Raw genomic sequence first — 19,033 nt, 5'->3', positions numbered from 1 at the left:
ACTTACTTGCTTACCACACTTGTTTCCCTTCTGAGGGCAATATTCACTGTCTTATGTATAGCCAGGCCAGCTGGTGGAAAGGGGTTGCCTGTGTAAGGTAGTGATGAAGCCAAGGCACACCCCCCACATTAGGTTCTCGACCAAGGAAATTCTGAAATTTCTGCCTAATAATTTGGAATCATTAGAAATGGCAAGGATGAAACTGTTCTGAATTGAAACGTCCAGGCGACCTAAATAAGATTTTTAACAATTTCCAGTGTAGCTCATTGCGGTCTAATTACTCTATGTTATGTTCCTTTCTCATACGTCTATGAGCCCCTCTAGTGAATGCTGGTGACTGAATCACACGTGAGACAGATTTTCATTTGAAATGGAGTGCTACAGAGCAGAACAACAGAGACCTACTGTGAAAGAGTATGTGTTAGGACATTTCATTTTGCAATTCACAACCATTCGTATTTTTGTATAATATGAAATGTAACACAATCAGAGCACTGAGCACTGAGCACTGACAGAAATATTCCTAGAATGAAACAAGGTTGTGGCATTCAGTTGATTATAATATGAAGCACTGACTGATACATATTGTGTTAGATAATCAAAATTGCAAATCATTGCAAGGATGAAAGAAAAAATTTATTACCACAGATTACATGTATGTGCTCCTGTGAACTGACCCAGCCTTCCATCATTCCAATCTACACATCCTGTGCACATGCATTCCCCTGCCCTTTCCTCTATCTCACCCTCACCCCTTTTGCCAGACTTGTTTCTCTTTATCGGAACACTCCTTGAGGAGAACTAGAACTGCGAGGTTGACTTGGAAAATTTGTTCAGCTTCTTTTCTGAAAATTGTTTGGGTTCTTTGTCACCTCTGCACCAATCAGCCAGTTCACACATTACCACCCAAGATGAGTAAGGTAAGGTTTTTCACTTCAGGATGACAGAATACATATATGCTGTTTTGGTTTTGTTAAGCTTTCTTTTAGATACTGATTGTTTTCTGTTTTTTGTTAATTCCATATTTTCTCTATTGATCGTGTGTGTATATCTTGATCCAAGATAAACCTATTTGTATAGCTTGCTTTGCCAAACATGTTTTCTGAGGTTATCAATAAATGAGGGTCTTCCATTTTTTAATAACAAGCCTCATTCAATTTTTTGCTGTCATGATATCTGACTCACTGTTAACAATGTTGTTGATAAATATGCCAAGATTAGAGGGTGACAGTCCAGCTTTATAGCAAATATATGGTGTAAAATTTGGTTAGTGGGGGTGGAGTCTAACTGGGTCCACTTAGCATGGCGGCCACTGATTGGTCTATTGTAGCCTGCCCCGGGTGATTATGATGATGGAGAATTTGGTGGAATGAAGATTGGCAGGGGAAACTGAAGTACTTGGAGAAAACCCGCCCCAGCGCACTTTGTCCACCGCAAATCCCACTTGACCAGACCCGGGATCGAACCCATGCCGCCATGGTGGGAAGCCAGTGACTAACCACTTGAGCTATGGCACAGCCAAATATATGTTGTAAGTTCTCTTCAAAATTTTGTTGCACTAATTTTCACCATATTTCAAAGAAACTACATATTAAAATAAATAAAATTGTAAAGAAACAAAAGAAAATATTCTATATATAACAGCTGAGTTTTCTTAAAACTGTATACAGGAAAATGGATTAATTCTGAATAACTTAATTTTTATTCTGAGATTCTAGTTAAGAAACATACACCATATCAAGTGTGATGTATTTTCTGATACTATGCATCTTGCAGTATTTGAAATGGCAGTTTAACCTGGATATGAACAAGAACAAGTAACTAAATTTGTCATATGGTAAAGGTAAAAACAGTTGGTTTATTTTTTATGTTATCTGTTATATCTATGCACAAGGACTTTATAATTTGTTACATATTATTTAAATAACACATTTATTCTTACAGTTCTCTTGTCCCAAATCTTTTTAATTCTAAAGCCAGCCAAACCTTAGTAGAAATTTTACAAAAGATAAATATGGCTGATGTCTTTTCTAGTATAAAGATATCTCCTAATTTCATATTTTTCCTGCAATATATGCATTGGAAGCTTATAATGTCTCCACTGTAATACTGTGCTGAAATTTGCTTTAGAACAAAGAGGAAATAATATGACCATGATAGAATTAACCATGTGGTGCTACCATGTTGTCCCATCTGAAGCCTTAGTGTATGCAAGAGCAAGTGATGTATGTAGTATGTAGTATATTACTGTACATTTATGCCTCCTCTCTGGTACCATTTGACTTGCCATCAAAAACATTCCCATAAAAATTCATCAGGTTGTAAAGTGAAGGTAACAAGACACTGAAGTGTTGATCTGCAATAACGTGTGTTCCTTTGTCTCCTGTTCCCCCAACTGGGCAGCAAATGACTGAATTCACTAGCATGTACAGCTACATGAAGATCATGAGTGAGGGAAAGGAAAAGTCCACAGGTAAGCATGAAGTTATTTCCATCATATTTTAGTGAGCTTTGCTATTGATCTCTGATACTTGATCATTTTGTCTGAGTTTTGTGGTTTTATTACATATGGACATGACTACCTAATGTGATTGTTTAATGATTTTCTTTTAATAGTTTCATATTATATTAACCAGGAGTGGGATAATAGTACTTAATGCCAACATTTTAACTTAGAATTTAAGCTAAATTTCAAGTTTCAGTTCTTCATTATACTTTCAGCTTCAATATCTTATGTACTGTAGCAGGATTGTAAACGCAGAACTAATGTAAATGTTTGGAAATCATACTGATCAAGGTGAATTGGTGTTTTACATACATTGGGGTTCCCATTTGCCCTGTTTTTCCTAGGATAGTCATAAAATCACAAATTATTAGTTTTTCTGTTGGCAATATGTATTTTTTTCCATTTATGTTGGTAGTATTTTGATTTTCTTCCATAACATAAGTTCCAGTTGTATCATTCTCTGCATTATTTGTTGTTCGTTACGTTGTGTTATGAGATCCTGTGAAAATTTACTGGTTTTCATCCATATAGTGATGGCATAACATGAGTGCAATATTAATTACAATATTAAGAGCAAATATCAGTTTATTAAAGGTATGAATGAGAATGTTGAATGCATGTTATGCAATGCAAAATTTTGCATTGCACATGGTAGTTGGTCGGACATCGTCAGTCATGTTGGAAAAAAAGAAACAACAACATAAACTGATTTTTCAAAACAAAGCTTCCAATAACTGCATAAGTAACTACTTGAGTTTGAAGAATATTAATTAACTGGAAAAGCAGTTATGACTAGTAACACAGGAAACAACCTTTGCATATCATACTGCAGTGCATAATCACAGCCTCAAATCCAAGTACTGCACAACCACTATCATGAGGAAACTTTTCAATGAGGAATTCACATGTTCACAAACAAAATACAGGGCAATAATCACCAATGTTATTGTGCCATTTGCAACAAAACAGATTCTTCAAGAGCTAAAAGAAGCTTGTTTCATTTCTATATTGATTGACTCATCCAGCCACCAGGACAAGAAGTTAGTGCTCTTGATTGTTAGATATTATCATGCAGAAAAAGGTGTGATGATCAAGGTTAGTTAATTTAGATGGTGAAAATACAGACCTGCTGCTTTCTTATGTGTTAGAAATGTTACAGAAATTAGATCTCCTTGAAAAAGTTATTGCAATGTCAGCAGAGAAAATCAATACAAATGTTGATGGTAAGAAGAGGAAAGAAAAGAATAATCTGTCTACAGATTGCAAGAAAAAACATCAAACAACTTGATTGGTATTGGTTGCCCTGGACATGTGGTACACATTGCAGTGAAGACTGCTTATCTACTGATCCTCAGTTAGTAATTAACAAGATTTACCAGCATTTCTGCATATATTCTGCCCGAGTCGAGGAACTGAAATTATTTTGTGAATTCACCGAAACAAAGTATAAAACTGTTTTGGGTCATAGCAAGACAAGATGGCTCTCCCTCTTCTCTACAGTACAGAGAATTATTGATACTTTCTCTGCATTAAAATCTTATTTCCTTTCCCTTGAGAAGTGTCCAGTCAGCCTTCAGAATTCCTTTGTAAATCCACTTTTATTCACCCTCTTATATTTCCTTGCCAGCCAATTAGAAACATATTCCCATACCATCAGATGTATTGAAAAGCAAGATACAACATTAATTGAAGTGAATAATGAAATTAGCAAACTGTTAGACAAGTTAAAATATATGAAGACAGACTTCTTACAACTGCTGTGAGAGATCAGCTGCAATAACTAGAAAAAGGAGGACATATAACCATTGAAAAGTTTAATAACTAGACTTCTATCATAACCTGCATTCAGTATATTCAGTAATGGTGTTTGCCATTTTTTATGCCTCTTCAGTCTATGGATTTGATCAATTTGATGGGAAAGGTGACTTGGAAGAGTATACAAGTTAACTATGTTTTCATGCCTCTTCAGTCTATGGATTGGATCAATTTGATGGGGAAGATGACTTGGAAGAGTGTACAAGTTAACTATGTTTTCATGGAGACTGTGGTACCTGATTTGTCACTGAATGAAGATGACTTGTTTGATGAGTGTTCATGTGTACAAAAATATTGTGAAAGCAAATTGGAAGTGTGGAATGAAAAAAATGACCAAAATGTTACTGAAAAATGATGTGAAATGTTGACTCAGTTTACAAAGGAGAACATAGATGCTGTTAACATTAAATCTCTAATTAGTTTTGGTTTGACACTGCCAGGATCTAATGCAATGATTGGAATGTGTTTTCTCAATAATAAATGTGTTATGTTCCACTGAAAAAAACACTCTTAAAATAGAAACAGTGAAAACTTTAACTGTTGTGAAGACCCACTTAAAGATTTCTTTTTTTCGGAGGTATTTTCCAAAATATTGAAAGAAAAAGTTTTTCTGGAACAGGTTCACAAATCTGATAAATATTCAGGTGAATCTGGGAAGGCTTTTGCAGAGTAAGACCAGCCATGTTTCTAAATCGACAATTTTGAGCTCATTTCTGTATGTTTAAATTTCTCAGTGTTTAATATGTAATGTATTATTGTTTTTTTTTTATTATTTTTAACATGCCCATTAAAAATACATTATGGGAATCCTAACATACATCATTGAAGAATTCTTTTTATTTCTGTTGAGTTGAGACACAGATGATGAATCTTGTGAGTGCCTAGTTGAAGATTTACTTAACCAATAAGAAGTGGTGCTAGTTAACCCCATTGCTACAGTACTAAATTCTGAGCTTAGTGAGATCTTGTGGCTCATCTGTTAAACATTTTTTTAATTCTTTGTTTGGCTTTTATTTTGAGAGTGACATAAGCTACATTCATTTCATTTCAGAGTTCTCTAGTTCAATTTGACTTTCTCTTATTTCATAGTTAAAAATAATTAGTTAAATAATGAAACATTATGTATTCTTTTAGACATCTTTCTGTCCATAACTGTACTTTTTGCATTCAGTAACAACAAATTTGTCTTAAAAAACTAATTAAATGCATGATGAACTATTGGATTATCAAGTGGCTTCAGATGTTAATATAAAAAGAAAATCTGTAAATTACTGGTTCCAGCCATTATCATAGTGAGTACCAAACTTGGCCTAGTGCCAGTGGTTCACCATCCATGAATTTCACTTAATGGCAGTTTCTAAACTGCAAATTGGAACCACAAATTTATTTAACTTGTTGCTTTCTATAACAGATAGCATGCACTTAATAGCACAATTATGAGTGAAATTTTCGTGAGATAGAAGATTTAAACCTATTGTTACTGAAATGATTCCAGTTAATTTAATTAAATTAATGTCATATCACATTAATTTCACTTCATAGCCCTATATACTTTGTTTATTTGACTAAAGATTATTTGATTTTCAGTTTAAAAATCTGTTGTCTTATGACAGATTTCATAATAAACTAGAATACTTTTCTGTATTAATGAATCCTAATATATGCAACATTGCTGTTCATCACATTACAGTTGCCTGGGATTATTTATGTTTTTGCAGTTTCTTATTGTATTAAGGAAGCAAATTATGAAGTTTGATTCACAACTCTGAGCTACAAGTATGACAAACTTTGAGGTTCTGACAATGTATGACTATATGTCTCTGACAATAACAGTAGGTTCTCATTCAGAAAACATGAAAAGTATAAATAGCAGTATAAAGATGCATAATTCTGTTGTACCAGGTTTTGATGAAATTGAGTATCACCAACCTCGTCCTCTTAGTGAAACCTACCAAGTTCCTCCAGCAGCACGTGGCCTCATGGATAACTATCAAGTACCACCCACGGCACGGCCATATTTTCCTCCTGAATGTGAAATAGGTTACATGGAAATGCATCCTCCAGGTTAGTCAATAGAATAGGGTAGGATGCTGGGAGCTACACTTTATTACATCTTTTATATAATTGTTAAACTGACCAAAGAATTCTCACAGGTGGTGGGGTTAAGAGTTGCTAGGAGGTTAGGGCCTGTTCCCCAGCTCTGCCACCATAACTTTCCTGTTGGTGCCCCTTACCTAATGCTGGCGCAGAATGAGTAATCCAGCCAATAGGATTGGAAGAATGGAAGTTGAGTAAAGAGAGCACAGGAAGGAAGAATAGATGGTTGAGGCTGCCCATGAGAATTCTTTGTCTGGCTGCACTCAAGATGCATTACTTCAGTGCTGTGTTGTTAAACCCTCAGTGTTATACACCATACATACCAAGCCTGCCATTTTGTTATATGTTGCTAAATGATGTACATAGCATACCTAGCACAGCTGCAACTTTTATCTAGTCTTTAATAGTAAACATTTTTAAAAAGCTAATTTTTGTAGCATTTTGAAGGGGAAGCTATGAGCTTCTGATCATGTGTTGTTGGTCATACTAATAGATATCACAGAAAATGAGAGAGAACTGAGATCCTGTAGGTCTTAGAATCCTTTGGTATGCTGTTTAACATGCAGGAAGATGTACTGGTTCAAATGTTATTATCTTATGATATCAGAAAGTATTGGCTTCTTAATGGACTCCCTTTCAGCTTCATATGTGGAGACAAAATTTATAAACCTGCCACAGTTCTTTTAAGCTACATGAATTACCATATTCAGGACGTTTCCATAAAAAAATGTAATACATACTTACCAAAAAATTTTATCGTTTGTATGATTAAATAGGTTCATGATAGGAATTTGATTTGAATTTCAGCTCCACTTTCCAGAAATAGTCTGGATTTTCTGAATACGGTAGCAGTAAATTCAGAAGTTCCTGCTGCAGGTCTTCGAGCACAGTCTCCTTTATGTACCTCACCAGAGTCAGACAGTCTAGATCAGATCAATTTAGAAGAGGAGAGACGTTCTGTTTTAGGCAAGTAGTTATGCTATCATGGCGCTGAGACTAACTCAGTGTGGGTGCATTCACATTATATTTTTGAAGCTTCAGTGAACACTTAATTCATGTTAATCCCACTGGAATTCCTATTTTATGTTTCTAAATCTCAGATTTTACCTCATTCAGTTTTCAGTTTCTTTGGTCCTATTCCATTATTTCCTCAAGTTAAATGTTTCCTCAGTCAAATGCAAAAGTCAAAGTAACCTTAAATGGTGATTCTCTCACAAGGAAACTAAAACATTCCTCAATACTTTTGTATGGTTCCCTATGAAAATTGTCATGTACTTACCATGTATGTTGCAAAACAAGTTCTGCCTAGAGCATATGCTGAAAATAGCCCCCTCCAGCATCCAGGCACTTTTGTATGCGAGTTTGCAAGTTGGTGAAGGCATCTGGTAATATGACATCAGTAATGGCAGCAACCTTCTGCCATATTGCGTCTTTGAGGTTGTCAATTGTCTGCGGCTTATTGTCTACACATGGCCCTCCAGTAAACCTCACAAGAAGAAATCAGTTGTGTCAGGTCTGGTGATCTTGGTAGCTACAGATTTTTAAAAATTCATCGGTCACCGAAATAGCTTTCAATTTCCCTTGTGCTTGCATTAGATATGTGGCACATTGTGCCACCTTGTTGAAAGTAACCTTCTGTTAATTCATCATCTTATAATGGTTTATAAATTCACTGAATATATTCAAGTACCCCTCTGTGGTAACAATTTGATCAAAGAATATGGGACTGATAATTTGTCTATGGGACAAGGCACACCACACCATGATTTTCTCTGAATGTAAAGGCTCCGCATGAATTTCATGTGGGTTTTATTCCTATACACACGTGTTTTGCAAGTTTATGTAGCCACTCAGATGAAACCTGGCTTCATCTGTAAACTATGTAATGTCCAAAATCCCTGGATGTTCCTCAGCTAAATGTTGAAACCATAAACAATATTGTACACATTTCTCCAAATATGTTGGAAGCAACTCTTTGACTGACACATGATATGGGTACAGTTTCACTTTTTTGTTAGCTCTTTGACATGTGAAATAAGGAATGCCAGTTTCTTGCAAAAGTCTTCTTAAGGAGTATGCCAGTAATTGAGCCTTCACATCCTGCACTGTGTGATCAAATATCTTCCGGCTTTCTGCATGTCGAGTCAAAACACTTCTGGTTGTCACTAATTTTTTCACCAATTTCTGAATACAGGATTTGGTTGATGCACTTCCTTCACCATACTTATTCTGAAATGCTGTCTGACATTGTTTAAATGAACCTGGTCACCAGTATTCATGAAGGCTCTTCAGCTGGGTACATGTTTGCAGCACACACCATCACTCCACACTGTGTCAGACACCTGTTTGACCGTCACATCTCAACATTGCAAGTACAGTCCACTTCATTGAGGGGTGTGAGGGTTCTGCTTCGATAGACTTAAGTTTCATCCATGTCTATTTTCATAGGTAACCATAGAGAAATTAAAAAGTTATTGAGGAATATTTTGGTTTCATAGCAAGGGAATCACACTGTTTTTAAGTAAGAGTACAACACTGTACACTGCTAATCTGTGTTTACACTTTGAGGCAGATATATGCATGCACACACACACACACACATATATATATATTGTAATGCTATTTGTCTACTGAAGATGCCATTTGGATTGTTAATTGGTTCTGTTAACAACTTACAGGTTGTAACTACAATTACGTATAACACTCTTGCGGGCTTACACACTTTACAAACCCTACACACTAATCTCTTCACAGTCTGTCTTCAGTAGTCTTCATGTGTTTATAACATGGGAGCTATACAAGTCTCTCTGAATTACACACTCCAAATATAACTGTACTACAGCACACAAAAGTCTTGAAGTCACACAATAAGTCTTCACTCGCTGACTTCTCAGTTATCGCACACTATCACAGATTATCACATAAAATCTTCTCACCACGCGTTCAGGTCTTCTTTCTGTGACTGCTGCTATATTTCAACTGAACTGCTTAGTCATTCCAGTCTCTCTTATAAACCCTAAGTCGGACAGCAGAAAATGCACCTTGCTTCGCTGTTGTGTGACATCATGTTTACAGAGGCGTTGCTCGGCAACACTGCCAAGAGTGGTTTATTGCTGCGTGGCAACCAGAGCACTTGGGCTTAGCTCGGCACAGTATGTCACGGAGAAACACCGCTTTCCTTAGTGTTGCATAACCTCATTTCCACTGTTGTGTAACTTGGCAACCAACCGTTTATCAAAAGTCTGTCTTCATGGTAACTCATTCCACATCCCGTTTCCCAACAACGGTTTGACATGTCACAGTATTGTCATGTGTATGAGTGGCTATAGATGGGGTTTGGATTGGTAATTAGATTTATTGAACACTTACAGATGGTAACACACACACACACCATACACCAACTGGCTCTACAGCCCTTTGTGGGCCTTGGCCTCCTGCACCAACAGCCTCCAAACATCACTGCCCATTGCAGTGGATCTCCAGTCTTAAACTTTCAGTATCCTAAGGTCTTCTCTGACATCATCAAACCACCTCAATTTTGATCTACCTCTAACTCTTTTAGTATAGATCTTCTCATACAAGATTTTTCATGGCATTCTGTTATCTCCTGTAGTTTTCCAAGTACCAGTAATACATACATACATATCCTTTATTTTCCATAAATATCCATGCAGGTAACAGACCCAGGATGTGGACGTAGTCATATACATACACAAAGTCACATAAGTTACACAGTGAAGATCACCCACATTAACCAATTAACATATACAATAATATGAGGTAAAAAGATAATATCTTGATTAACAGACATAATTTAAAAGTAACTACAATATTACTTGAATTAATATAACTTTTCACATCTCCTATACTAACTATATTAAAATACGGCATTAAAACATTCAAATTTATGTACATTTGTAATTAAAATACTCATTTAATGCATAAAAAGAGTTAGCATATAAAAATCTTTTTAGGGAACGTTCAAAGGATTTCTGGTTATTGGATAATTTTTTAGCTCTTCAGGCAGATGATTGTAGATTTTTATACCCGAATAATATGCACCCTTCTGAACTTTAGTAAGTGAAGTACTTGGTGGAAATAGGTTAACATTCTGTCTGGTACCAATATTATGTACCTCCGTATTTCTTGTAAACAAATGTATGTTATTTATAGTATCTTGCATCAAAGAATATATGTATTGAGAACACAAAGGCAGAATTTTCATTTCCTTGAAAGAGTCTCTACATGAATCTCTTTTCTTTAATCCCATCATAATCCTTATAACGTTCTTTTGGATCATAAAAAGTTTTGTCATGTATGAAGAACTGCCCCAGAAGATAATTCCATATATCATCACAGAATGTATATAAGCATAATGATATCATAGGCTTAACTGTTCTCATAATAAAGCAAGATGAACTCAATTTAGTAACAAGGTAATCAATATGGTTCTTCCAACACAGCCTATTATCAATATTTAGGCCTAAAAATTTGGTACACTCTAAGTTAGTCGGTAAATTTTGATCAATATTATTATGGATATTATGATCCTCATAGTTCATTAAAGTGAACTGAAGAGTGTGGGTTTTATGAATATTTAATTTAACAGATTGGTTCTGAACCATATATTAATATTGCAAAATATTCCGGTCATGGTTGATTTGTAGTCAGCGTATTCCGGATTAGTCACTATTATACTTGTATCATCTGCATATAAGAATATGTTTGTTCCATTAATTGTAACCTTAGTTATGTCATTTATATACAAGAGGAAAATAAGTGGGCCAAGAATTGAGCCTTGGGGTACACCAAATTTTACTTCTGCCCAACTAGACGAGCTATTAAAAGAACTGTTAGGGCCAAGGGTTACTCTTTGATATCTTCCATTCAGGTAAGTTTTAATTAAGGCACAAAACTTGCCAGTTATTGCATAAACTCTAATTTTTTGATAAGTATATCATGATTGACACAATGAAAGGTTTTGTGTAAGTCGCAAAATATTCCTCCAACAAACTGTTTATTACTCATTGCTTTTAGTATTTCCTCTACTAATTTGTAGGATGCTCTTTCTGTAGACGAATTAGGTCTAAAACCATATTGATTATTGTCCAATATATGATTCCTGTCTATATGTTCATGCAATTTATTATATATATAACCCTTTCAAAAACCTTAGAGAAGGCTGACAATAATGAAATAGGCCTATAGTTGGCTGGTTCATATTTATTACCGCTTTTGAAAATTGGCTTAATTCTTCTAATTGCATCATACACTTCTGCAACCGTGGGTACAGGCATGTGCAGTTCAGGGCCAGAAAGACAGTTTCAGCATTCAGAGCTTGCATTGAATTGCATTACTACTTAAACATTCTTCAAAATAATTCTGCCCATCTATTCAGTGTCTCTTTTTCACCAGCAGTTAGATTCCTAGTCTTATCCCAACATACTGTAATTCTTGGGTGAAAGCTCCTCCCAGTGTTTTGCACCCCTCCATAAAATTTCCATACTTCTTTTCTTGACTATCTGTCTTGAATGATATTTTCCTCATATTCCTTTTTCTTTGTGTAGCATGTAGTTTTCACTTATTTCATTGCCTTTGCCTATTCTAATGCATTTGCTCTTGTCCCTCTTTGTAACATTTTCTTCCTTTTTTTTATGCCCAGCACTGTCTGGCAGCCTTAATCAAACCATGCATTCATCATTTTTCCCTAACACTTCCTCAGCTACTGTGTGGGTGCTCTGCTTGGATGCCCTTCCATTTCACTTCTGTGTCATGACCACTTTGAGAGAATTGGTTTCCTAACTGTGGTGCTAGTATCTGTCTATATTAATCATAATTATTTGATCCCTGTTTCAATCCATGTTGAACTTTTTATTCCTAACTCTGATTTATCTGTTTGCTACTGCTAATCTTCATCGATATTTGAATTTGACCAAACGATTGTCCAAATTGCGGTCAGCAATTCTGCAAGATCTAACATCATTGATATCAATAGCATGTCAGACATCAATTAATACAAGGTAAATTTGATTTCTGATTTGACCATTTTGGGATAGAGAAAGACTCCTACTGCTAATAATCATTTTTCTACTTATTGACAAGTCTGTTAGTCTCATGCCATTATTGTTTGACTCTTCATGTAAGCTGTGTCTGCCTACATTACAGATCCTCACATTGTTTTCCAATTTTGCATTGACATCCCCCATAATAATTTTAATATCATACATGGAAGCCTTCTGATATACACAATCAAGTTTGTCATAGAAATATTTCTTTTTAGTCTCATGTTTCTGTTCACTAGGTGCGTGAGTATAATTTAGGGTCATATTGAAAAATCTGCCTCCCAATCTTAAACATCATATCCGTTCTTCTACTGGAGTAAAGTTCATTATAGAACCTTTAATTTCTTGTTACCAGAAAGCCTGTTCCAAATATATTCCTAATAAAAAAAGTGGATTAAAACAACAAACTAAAATCTGTAACTAAAAATATGTTAATTAAAGTAATTTAAGCATGGATACTCTTCTCGTTCATTTTAATATAAGTTTAGTACCCCATTTTTGTACAGAATCTTAAAAAATTATACACTCTGTCACATCTGAGTGCCAGCACCTCCCCTGCTAGAGGAGAAGAGCTGACAGTAGTGTTTCATTTCACAATTTACACCAATATTGAACGCCTCATTACCACGAGGATTAAGAATCACAATACAATTCATGAATACCTGTTGCCAAGGGTTTCCTTAAAACTTTCACTTATATCACACTTCATTGCATTTTATAATGTCCTGAGATTGATGATTCATTGGTAATGATATTCCATAATTTCTAAATTGATTGTACTTTTTTTATAATGAATTTGTTGATAGTGTTTCCCAAGAAATTCCCTTATGGGGTATCACAGAATATTTAAATTTAAGGTCTCACCAATTACATGTGATCTCTTATCAATTTGAGCTTTCTTTCATTCAGCACACAGTTCCAAAAAGCCATCTGAGCAGAAGCACCAACAGTATGGTGCACAAGAGGAGCTTTCAGAGATTCTTAATGACTTCAAGAACAATGTATTTAGCATTGCTGAAGTTGAGAAGTTTGTGGAGAACTGGCGAAACAGAAATGATGTGCAGCAGTCTTTTAAGGATAAACAGGTACTGCTGTAAATATTAAATGTGTGTAGTCTATTTTATTTATTTTAAGTGCTCCTTCAGATATGCATGTGTACCCATTATTCTGTCATTTGCATATTTAAAATTTATGCAATTTTTTTCTTTAAACATAATACATGGAATCAATAGAAGGTATCACTTGTTCATCATCAGGATTGCCATCAATATAAAAACATGTATAAAATCTCACTTTCTTCTAGCACAGTTCTTGTTAATTCAATGCAATAGGCCCTTTATGAACTTAGATCCTATATTTTCCAAGTGCTCTTGTTCTGATTTCAAAATAATATTTGAGGCATTTTACGAGGGTTGTACTGAAAGTCACGAGCAACAATTTTTTGTAAAGTAACATGTTTTATTATTGACAAACCAAATACACCACCTTAATCTACAGACCTTTCTTTATTTGTCCACATAACCGCCACTTTGTACACATTTCTTCCAGTGTTCTGGGCGTTTGAAAATTCCCCTTCAGTAAAATTCTGTTCCAGCCATCCGAATACACTGACAGACTGCTTTCTGAATTGCCTCCCTTGTCTCAAAACATTGTCCATGCAGCTGATCCTTCATAAATCCAAAAAGATGGAAGTCAGAGGGTGCCAGATCAGGGCTATAGGAGGGGTGTGGAAGAACTTCCAACCCCATCTTTGCAATTGCTTCCAATGTGAGGCAAATGGCATGGGGGAGAGTGTTGTCATGCAGGATGATGATGTTTTGTCCTGGATGTTTATCGCGCAGTGCACAACGGAGTTTGTGCAGCATCTGGACATAATGAGCAGCATTGATGGTTTGCCCAGGTTCCAGGAATTCGGCCAGAATAAACCCCTCTACAAACCAGAAGACTGTGCCTATCGCCTTCACAGCTGATGGCACTTTCTTTGCCTTCTTTTTTGATGGAGAATGCAAATGGTGCCATTACATATTCTGCCGTTTTGTTCCAGGCTCGAAATGGTGAAACCAGATTTTGTCACATGTCACAATACAGAACAAAAAATCATCGCCTTCATGTCGATATCTCTGCAGCAGTTCTGAGGTGATGGCTTTACTCTGACCATCCTGGTCTTCAGTCAATAACCGTGGGACCCAACAAGCACAAACTTTCCTATAGCCCAAGCTTTCAATCATCTCCTGTACTGCACTGTGCCCTATTCCAAGTTTTTGGGCTATTGTGTCCACAGTCACATGCCTGTCATCTTGAATGATCTCATCGACTCTTTCCTTGTTGTGCTCAGTTGAGTCTGTTCGAGGACGACCGCTCCGAGGCTCATCTTCGATGCTGGTGTTCCCATCTTTAAAATGTTTCACCTATCTTCGAACACTGCTCGCACCCATGCACACACTTCCATAAGCCCTCTGAAACCTCTGGTGAATTTCTGCAGCAGGCATTTCATCTTTCACAAGAAATTCAATGACAGCACGCTGACGAAACGACATATCGTTGTCGGCCATTTTGTTAGGAGTGATACTGGTCACGTGATGCAAGCTATTGACGTCACAAGACACTCAAGGTTAATACAACAGCTGGTTCCACCTACCACCATACTCTCTTTCGTCTGCTGTTCCCAGGTTGCATGCAAAAAGAAGTTCCTCATGACTTTCGGTACAACCTACATATATGAAGATAGGTACAATTGCTGTCAAGACTCCATGAAAATTTGTAATATTGTTCTTCAGAAAGCAGTTGAGGTAATTATTAATTGATGTTCTTTGCAGGAACAGCTTAATCAGATGCGTGAAGAATATGAACGACTTCAACAGAAAATGAAGGAAAGTATGAAACGTCCCACGCCTTTTGAGCGATTTTGCAAATTATTCAGAGGAAAGCCTAAAGGTTAGAATTTCAATGTGTCATAAGATTAGAATTGCTGGTATGATTAAAATAATTAAATTCAGAGCAATTTCAGTTTTCTCCCCACTGTCACAAATTTAAGTGTGAAGTGCTAGCCATACCATTTACATCTTATTTTATAATCTCGTATCTAAATGTGCTCAAGGAATAGTGAAATAACATGGATCTCATAGAACTATTAAGTTGATATTATGATATAACAACACATTATTGTAAGAAAGTAAAAGTATCTAAAAAGTTTAGTAAATAATTTTTATATAGAATTAGTAACTGGTAATGGTTTGATTCAGCACCAGATTCACTACTGCAGAAATGTGCTCAGAGAATATTAAAATGCAGGCATAGTAAAATATTAGATCTTATAAACCTCTTTATTAGGGTGGTATTATGGTATAGCAGCACTTCATTGTAGGGAAGTAAAATGGTATAAAAGAGTGTACTAAATAAGCACAAAATTGGCCACTTATAATAGTAAGATACGTCAGACACTAAATTCATTAATGAAGGTTAGAAGGTAAAAATACATCTAAAATCAGACTGTATGAGGCTACTGTAAGAGAGTAAAATGGAATGAGGGTGTGTACTAAATGAGTATAAAGTTAATCACTAATAATAATAGGATACATCATTCACTAAATTTGTTAAAAGTCCCATTAGAAAGTAAGTGCAAAAGTAGCTTTCTGATATCAACAGAAGGAGGTAACAAAATATTTTTTAAAGTTTTCTTCTGGTCTCATAAACGGTTTTTGGCGAATGACTTTCTAGGGTTCCCTGTGATCCTTAGGTATGTTGCATCAGTATCAGCTGTAAGTTGCAGCCTTCTACATGGGTTCTTTCATCATGTACAAAATACTTTGAATGTCCATTGAGATAATTTATTGCTTGGGAAGCACAAGTAATAATTATGAAATATTTAGTATACAGTCTTGTGTAATGAAGCAGAATGAACAATTCTAGGTAAATGAGATAAACATGGCAGCATCCAGACACTGGTTACAGGTATGTTTAAAAATTGTCCACCCCTCTTTGAACATGAATAATTCTGCTTTCTCAGCTTAATATGTGTAACATGCTTGAGCTCAATACCTTTTTTGTATTTAGTGGTTATTCACTTGACATGTCACACTTGCTGTGTCTTTCCCTTTCCACCAAAAAGGCTGCACCTTCAGCAGGATTCCATTATTTCATACCATTTTTTATATATTACTGTAATAAATGACAGAACCTTCAGATATTTTATAGAGTTGGTTACAAAATGGAAACATTCTTAGCATGATTGAGCGAATTGCTTTTTCAAAGCTTTGTTTGTAAATATAAGTTCCCAGAAATTACTGCTTCTTTGCCTGACTCAGTATTATCACTTCCTCAAACTCCCTCCCAGTCAATGCTGTTTTACCATTACCTGACTTTTTGTCCTTTGAAATTGGTCATTAGGACTTCCTGTGACAGCTCGTATACCAACTCTGCTATTCAGATTGTAAATATATTTTCATAGCTTTGTATTGTTGGAAGTATGCTGTACATTTTATCTGCTAGAAGACAGGTAATTACTATGTTTGCTGTCAGTATGCACAGAAATTGAAATGGAAAAAATGAGCATCACCTTTCTTAAGATAGTGTATGGTGAAAATGAGGGAAATAACAAAGACAGAATAGCTCATTTCAAGTTTAGAATCAGGCATATGCATATGAACATGATTGCATGTGTAACAGAAAATCTAATGGCCTGTTACACTATCATCTACCTCTGCTACCTCATACGTTACACTTGTGAAGTGAGAACAGAGAAGTGAGTCATGTGATGCACAATTTGAATGAATTATCATACTTACCTTGTTTCTGAACTGTAAGATGAACTCCAGTTGTTAAAGGGAAAATTTTAGGGAAGAAACCTGCTATAATTTCAGACTATAAACTTGTGCAGATATTAGGAAGTATTGTCCAATCTTATAGTCCAGAGAATATGGTGTGACTCCTTTATATTATAAGATTTATTGTATTACAGTAGGCATATGTTACAACAGAGTAACTCAAAATACTGATATAATGGAGGAAGTGTGAAGAAAATTATACTATGTTTCTTTAATAATGAACAGTTGAACTGCATTACATAGGCTATGTTTATGCAGACATAGTAAAATTATCATTGATTTGAGGAACTTATTTTTGTTTGTACTGATGTTTCATTTATTAGGAATTTACTGTATGGCAAACACATGTAAATTCCATCATTTATGACTGCAGTTGGTTTACATCTTTGCAGTTGCTGTGACTTAAATAATTTCCTCCTTAACCCTCTCAGTACCATCCTGTGTGTTACTTACAGCTGATCCTTCTCTTGATAAATGATACAAACTCCATCCCAAGTGCAAACAATATATTATATGTCTTTGATCTTGCTCTCTTTTACACTACATGTTTCAGCCTCAAATGGCCATCATCAGGTGTATAATCTCACGTAGCTGTTACACTGCACTTAGTTTAAAATGTAACATTTTAAAAGCACATTGTTTTTTTCCTTGTTATTATCAACATCTACTTCGTTGATATCTGTCTGGTTTATAGATTATTTTGCACACGTTAATTTTGATTTTCCTGTAGTAGGAAAATCAAAATTAACGTGTGCAAAATAATATATCAACGAAGTAGATGTTGATAATAACAAGGAAAGTGTTTTAAATGTTAAATTTTGGGCTGGGTGCAGTGTGACAGCAATGTGAGTGTTATACACCTGATGATGGCCATCTGAGGCCGAAACATGTAGTGTACAGGAGCAAGATCAAGGACACATAATATACTGTTTGCACTTGGGACGGAATTTGTATCATCATATCATTTATTACTCAAACTTCTGAATAGACATTGCAGTGCTAACTTTTTCAGCAGGCAAAGTGGAGCCATTCTACATATATCTGATTGACCCTTACATTATTATAAATGTACAGTTCTACATTTAGCCCATTTTCAATCTAACCACTCTAAACAATGTTTGTGTGTTTCCAAGTTTTGATTATTATACCAAATTCTTCATTCTTCTTCATTCAGAAACGAAGGAATCTTCAAGTGGATCATCAGGAAGCTATCAAGGAGATGGAACAAAGGCCAACGATAATGAATCCATTCCAGTATGTCAGCGTCCATCTAGCAGCTTAAGTCTCCAGAGTATTTCCAGTGAGTTCAGCTTTAGAAAGATGCAATTAATCAGTTATTCAAAACCAATTTTCCAAATTCAGTGTTTAGTACAATGGAATCCCCATTCATGTCTCTTTTGAAATTCTTTGATTCACTGGAAACCCTTAAATCAAGGAATATTAAATGGAGGTTCCACTGTATACTGTTCACATTTTTCCAGTGCTTTCTGTTCATTTGTAAAAGGCATAAGTAAGCATTTTTCCCAGATTCTCAGAAACAACCTCAAATATATTTCATAAATTTGCATTCAGGGAAATATATGTGTTAATTGACCATTAAATTTTGTAATTTCTTTAACTCATATTATTTTCTGTATTCATGTTCATTTTAGCTCCACTGCTCTAGATGTTTGTTACTTAATTCTGGCCAACACACAGAATAAGGCATGTAACAAAAATGGAAGATGTGA

At 35.4% G+C, this 19,033-nt stretch overlaps 1 protein-coding gene across 10 annotated transcripts in view; it reads left to right on the top strand.

Moving 5' to 3' along the window:
* The window catches only part of LOC111865665 (phosphoinositide 3-kinase adapter protein 1), a 230,354-nt gene that overhangs the window by 189,340 nt on the left and 21,981 nt on the right, over positions 1 to 19,033 (top strand). For all 10 annotated transcript variants that reach the window (XM_023853889.2, XM_023853879.2, XM_033751960.1 and 7 more), the window contains 6 exons: positions 2,404 to 2,473; positions 6,224 to 6,385; positions 7,226 to 7,384; positions 13,390 to 13,565; positions 15,297 to 15,414; positions 18,478 to 18,603. In XM_023853889.2, the coding sequence (XP_023709657.1) occupies positions 2,404 to 2,473; positions 6,224 to 6,385; positions 7,226 to 7,384; positions 13,390 to 13,565; positions 15,297 to 15,414; positions 18,478 to 18,603 (811 nt within the window). The remainder of the gene's footprint in view (positions 1 to 2,403; positions 2,474 to 6,223; positions 6,386 to 7,225; positions 7,385 to 13,389; positions 13,566 to 15,296; positions 15,415 to 18,477; positions 18,604 to 19,033) is intronic.

The sequence above is a fragment of the Cryptotermes secundus genome, unplaced genomic scaffold (assembly GCF_002891405.2).
Source record: "Cryptotermes secundus unplaced genomic scaffold, Csec_1.0 scaffold968, whole genome shotgun sequence".
NCBI classification, from domain to species: domain Eukaryota; kingdom Metazoa; phylum Arthropoda; class Insecta; order Blattodea; family Kalotermitidae; genus Cryptotermes; species Cryptotermes secundus.
The sequence above is the reverse complement of the archived record's forward strand: the minus strand, read 5'-3'. Positions and strand labels throughout refer to the sequence as shown.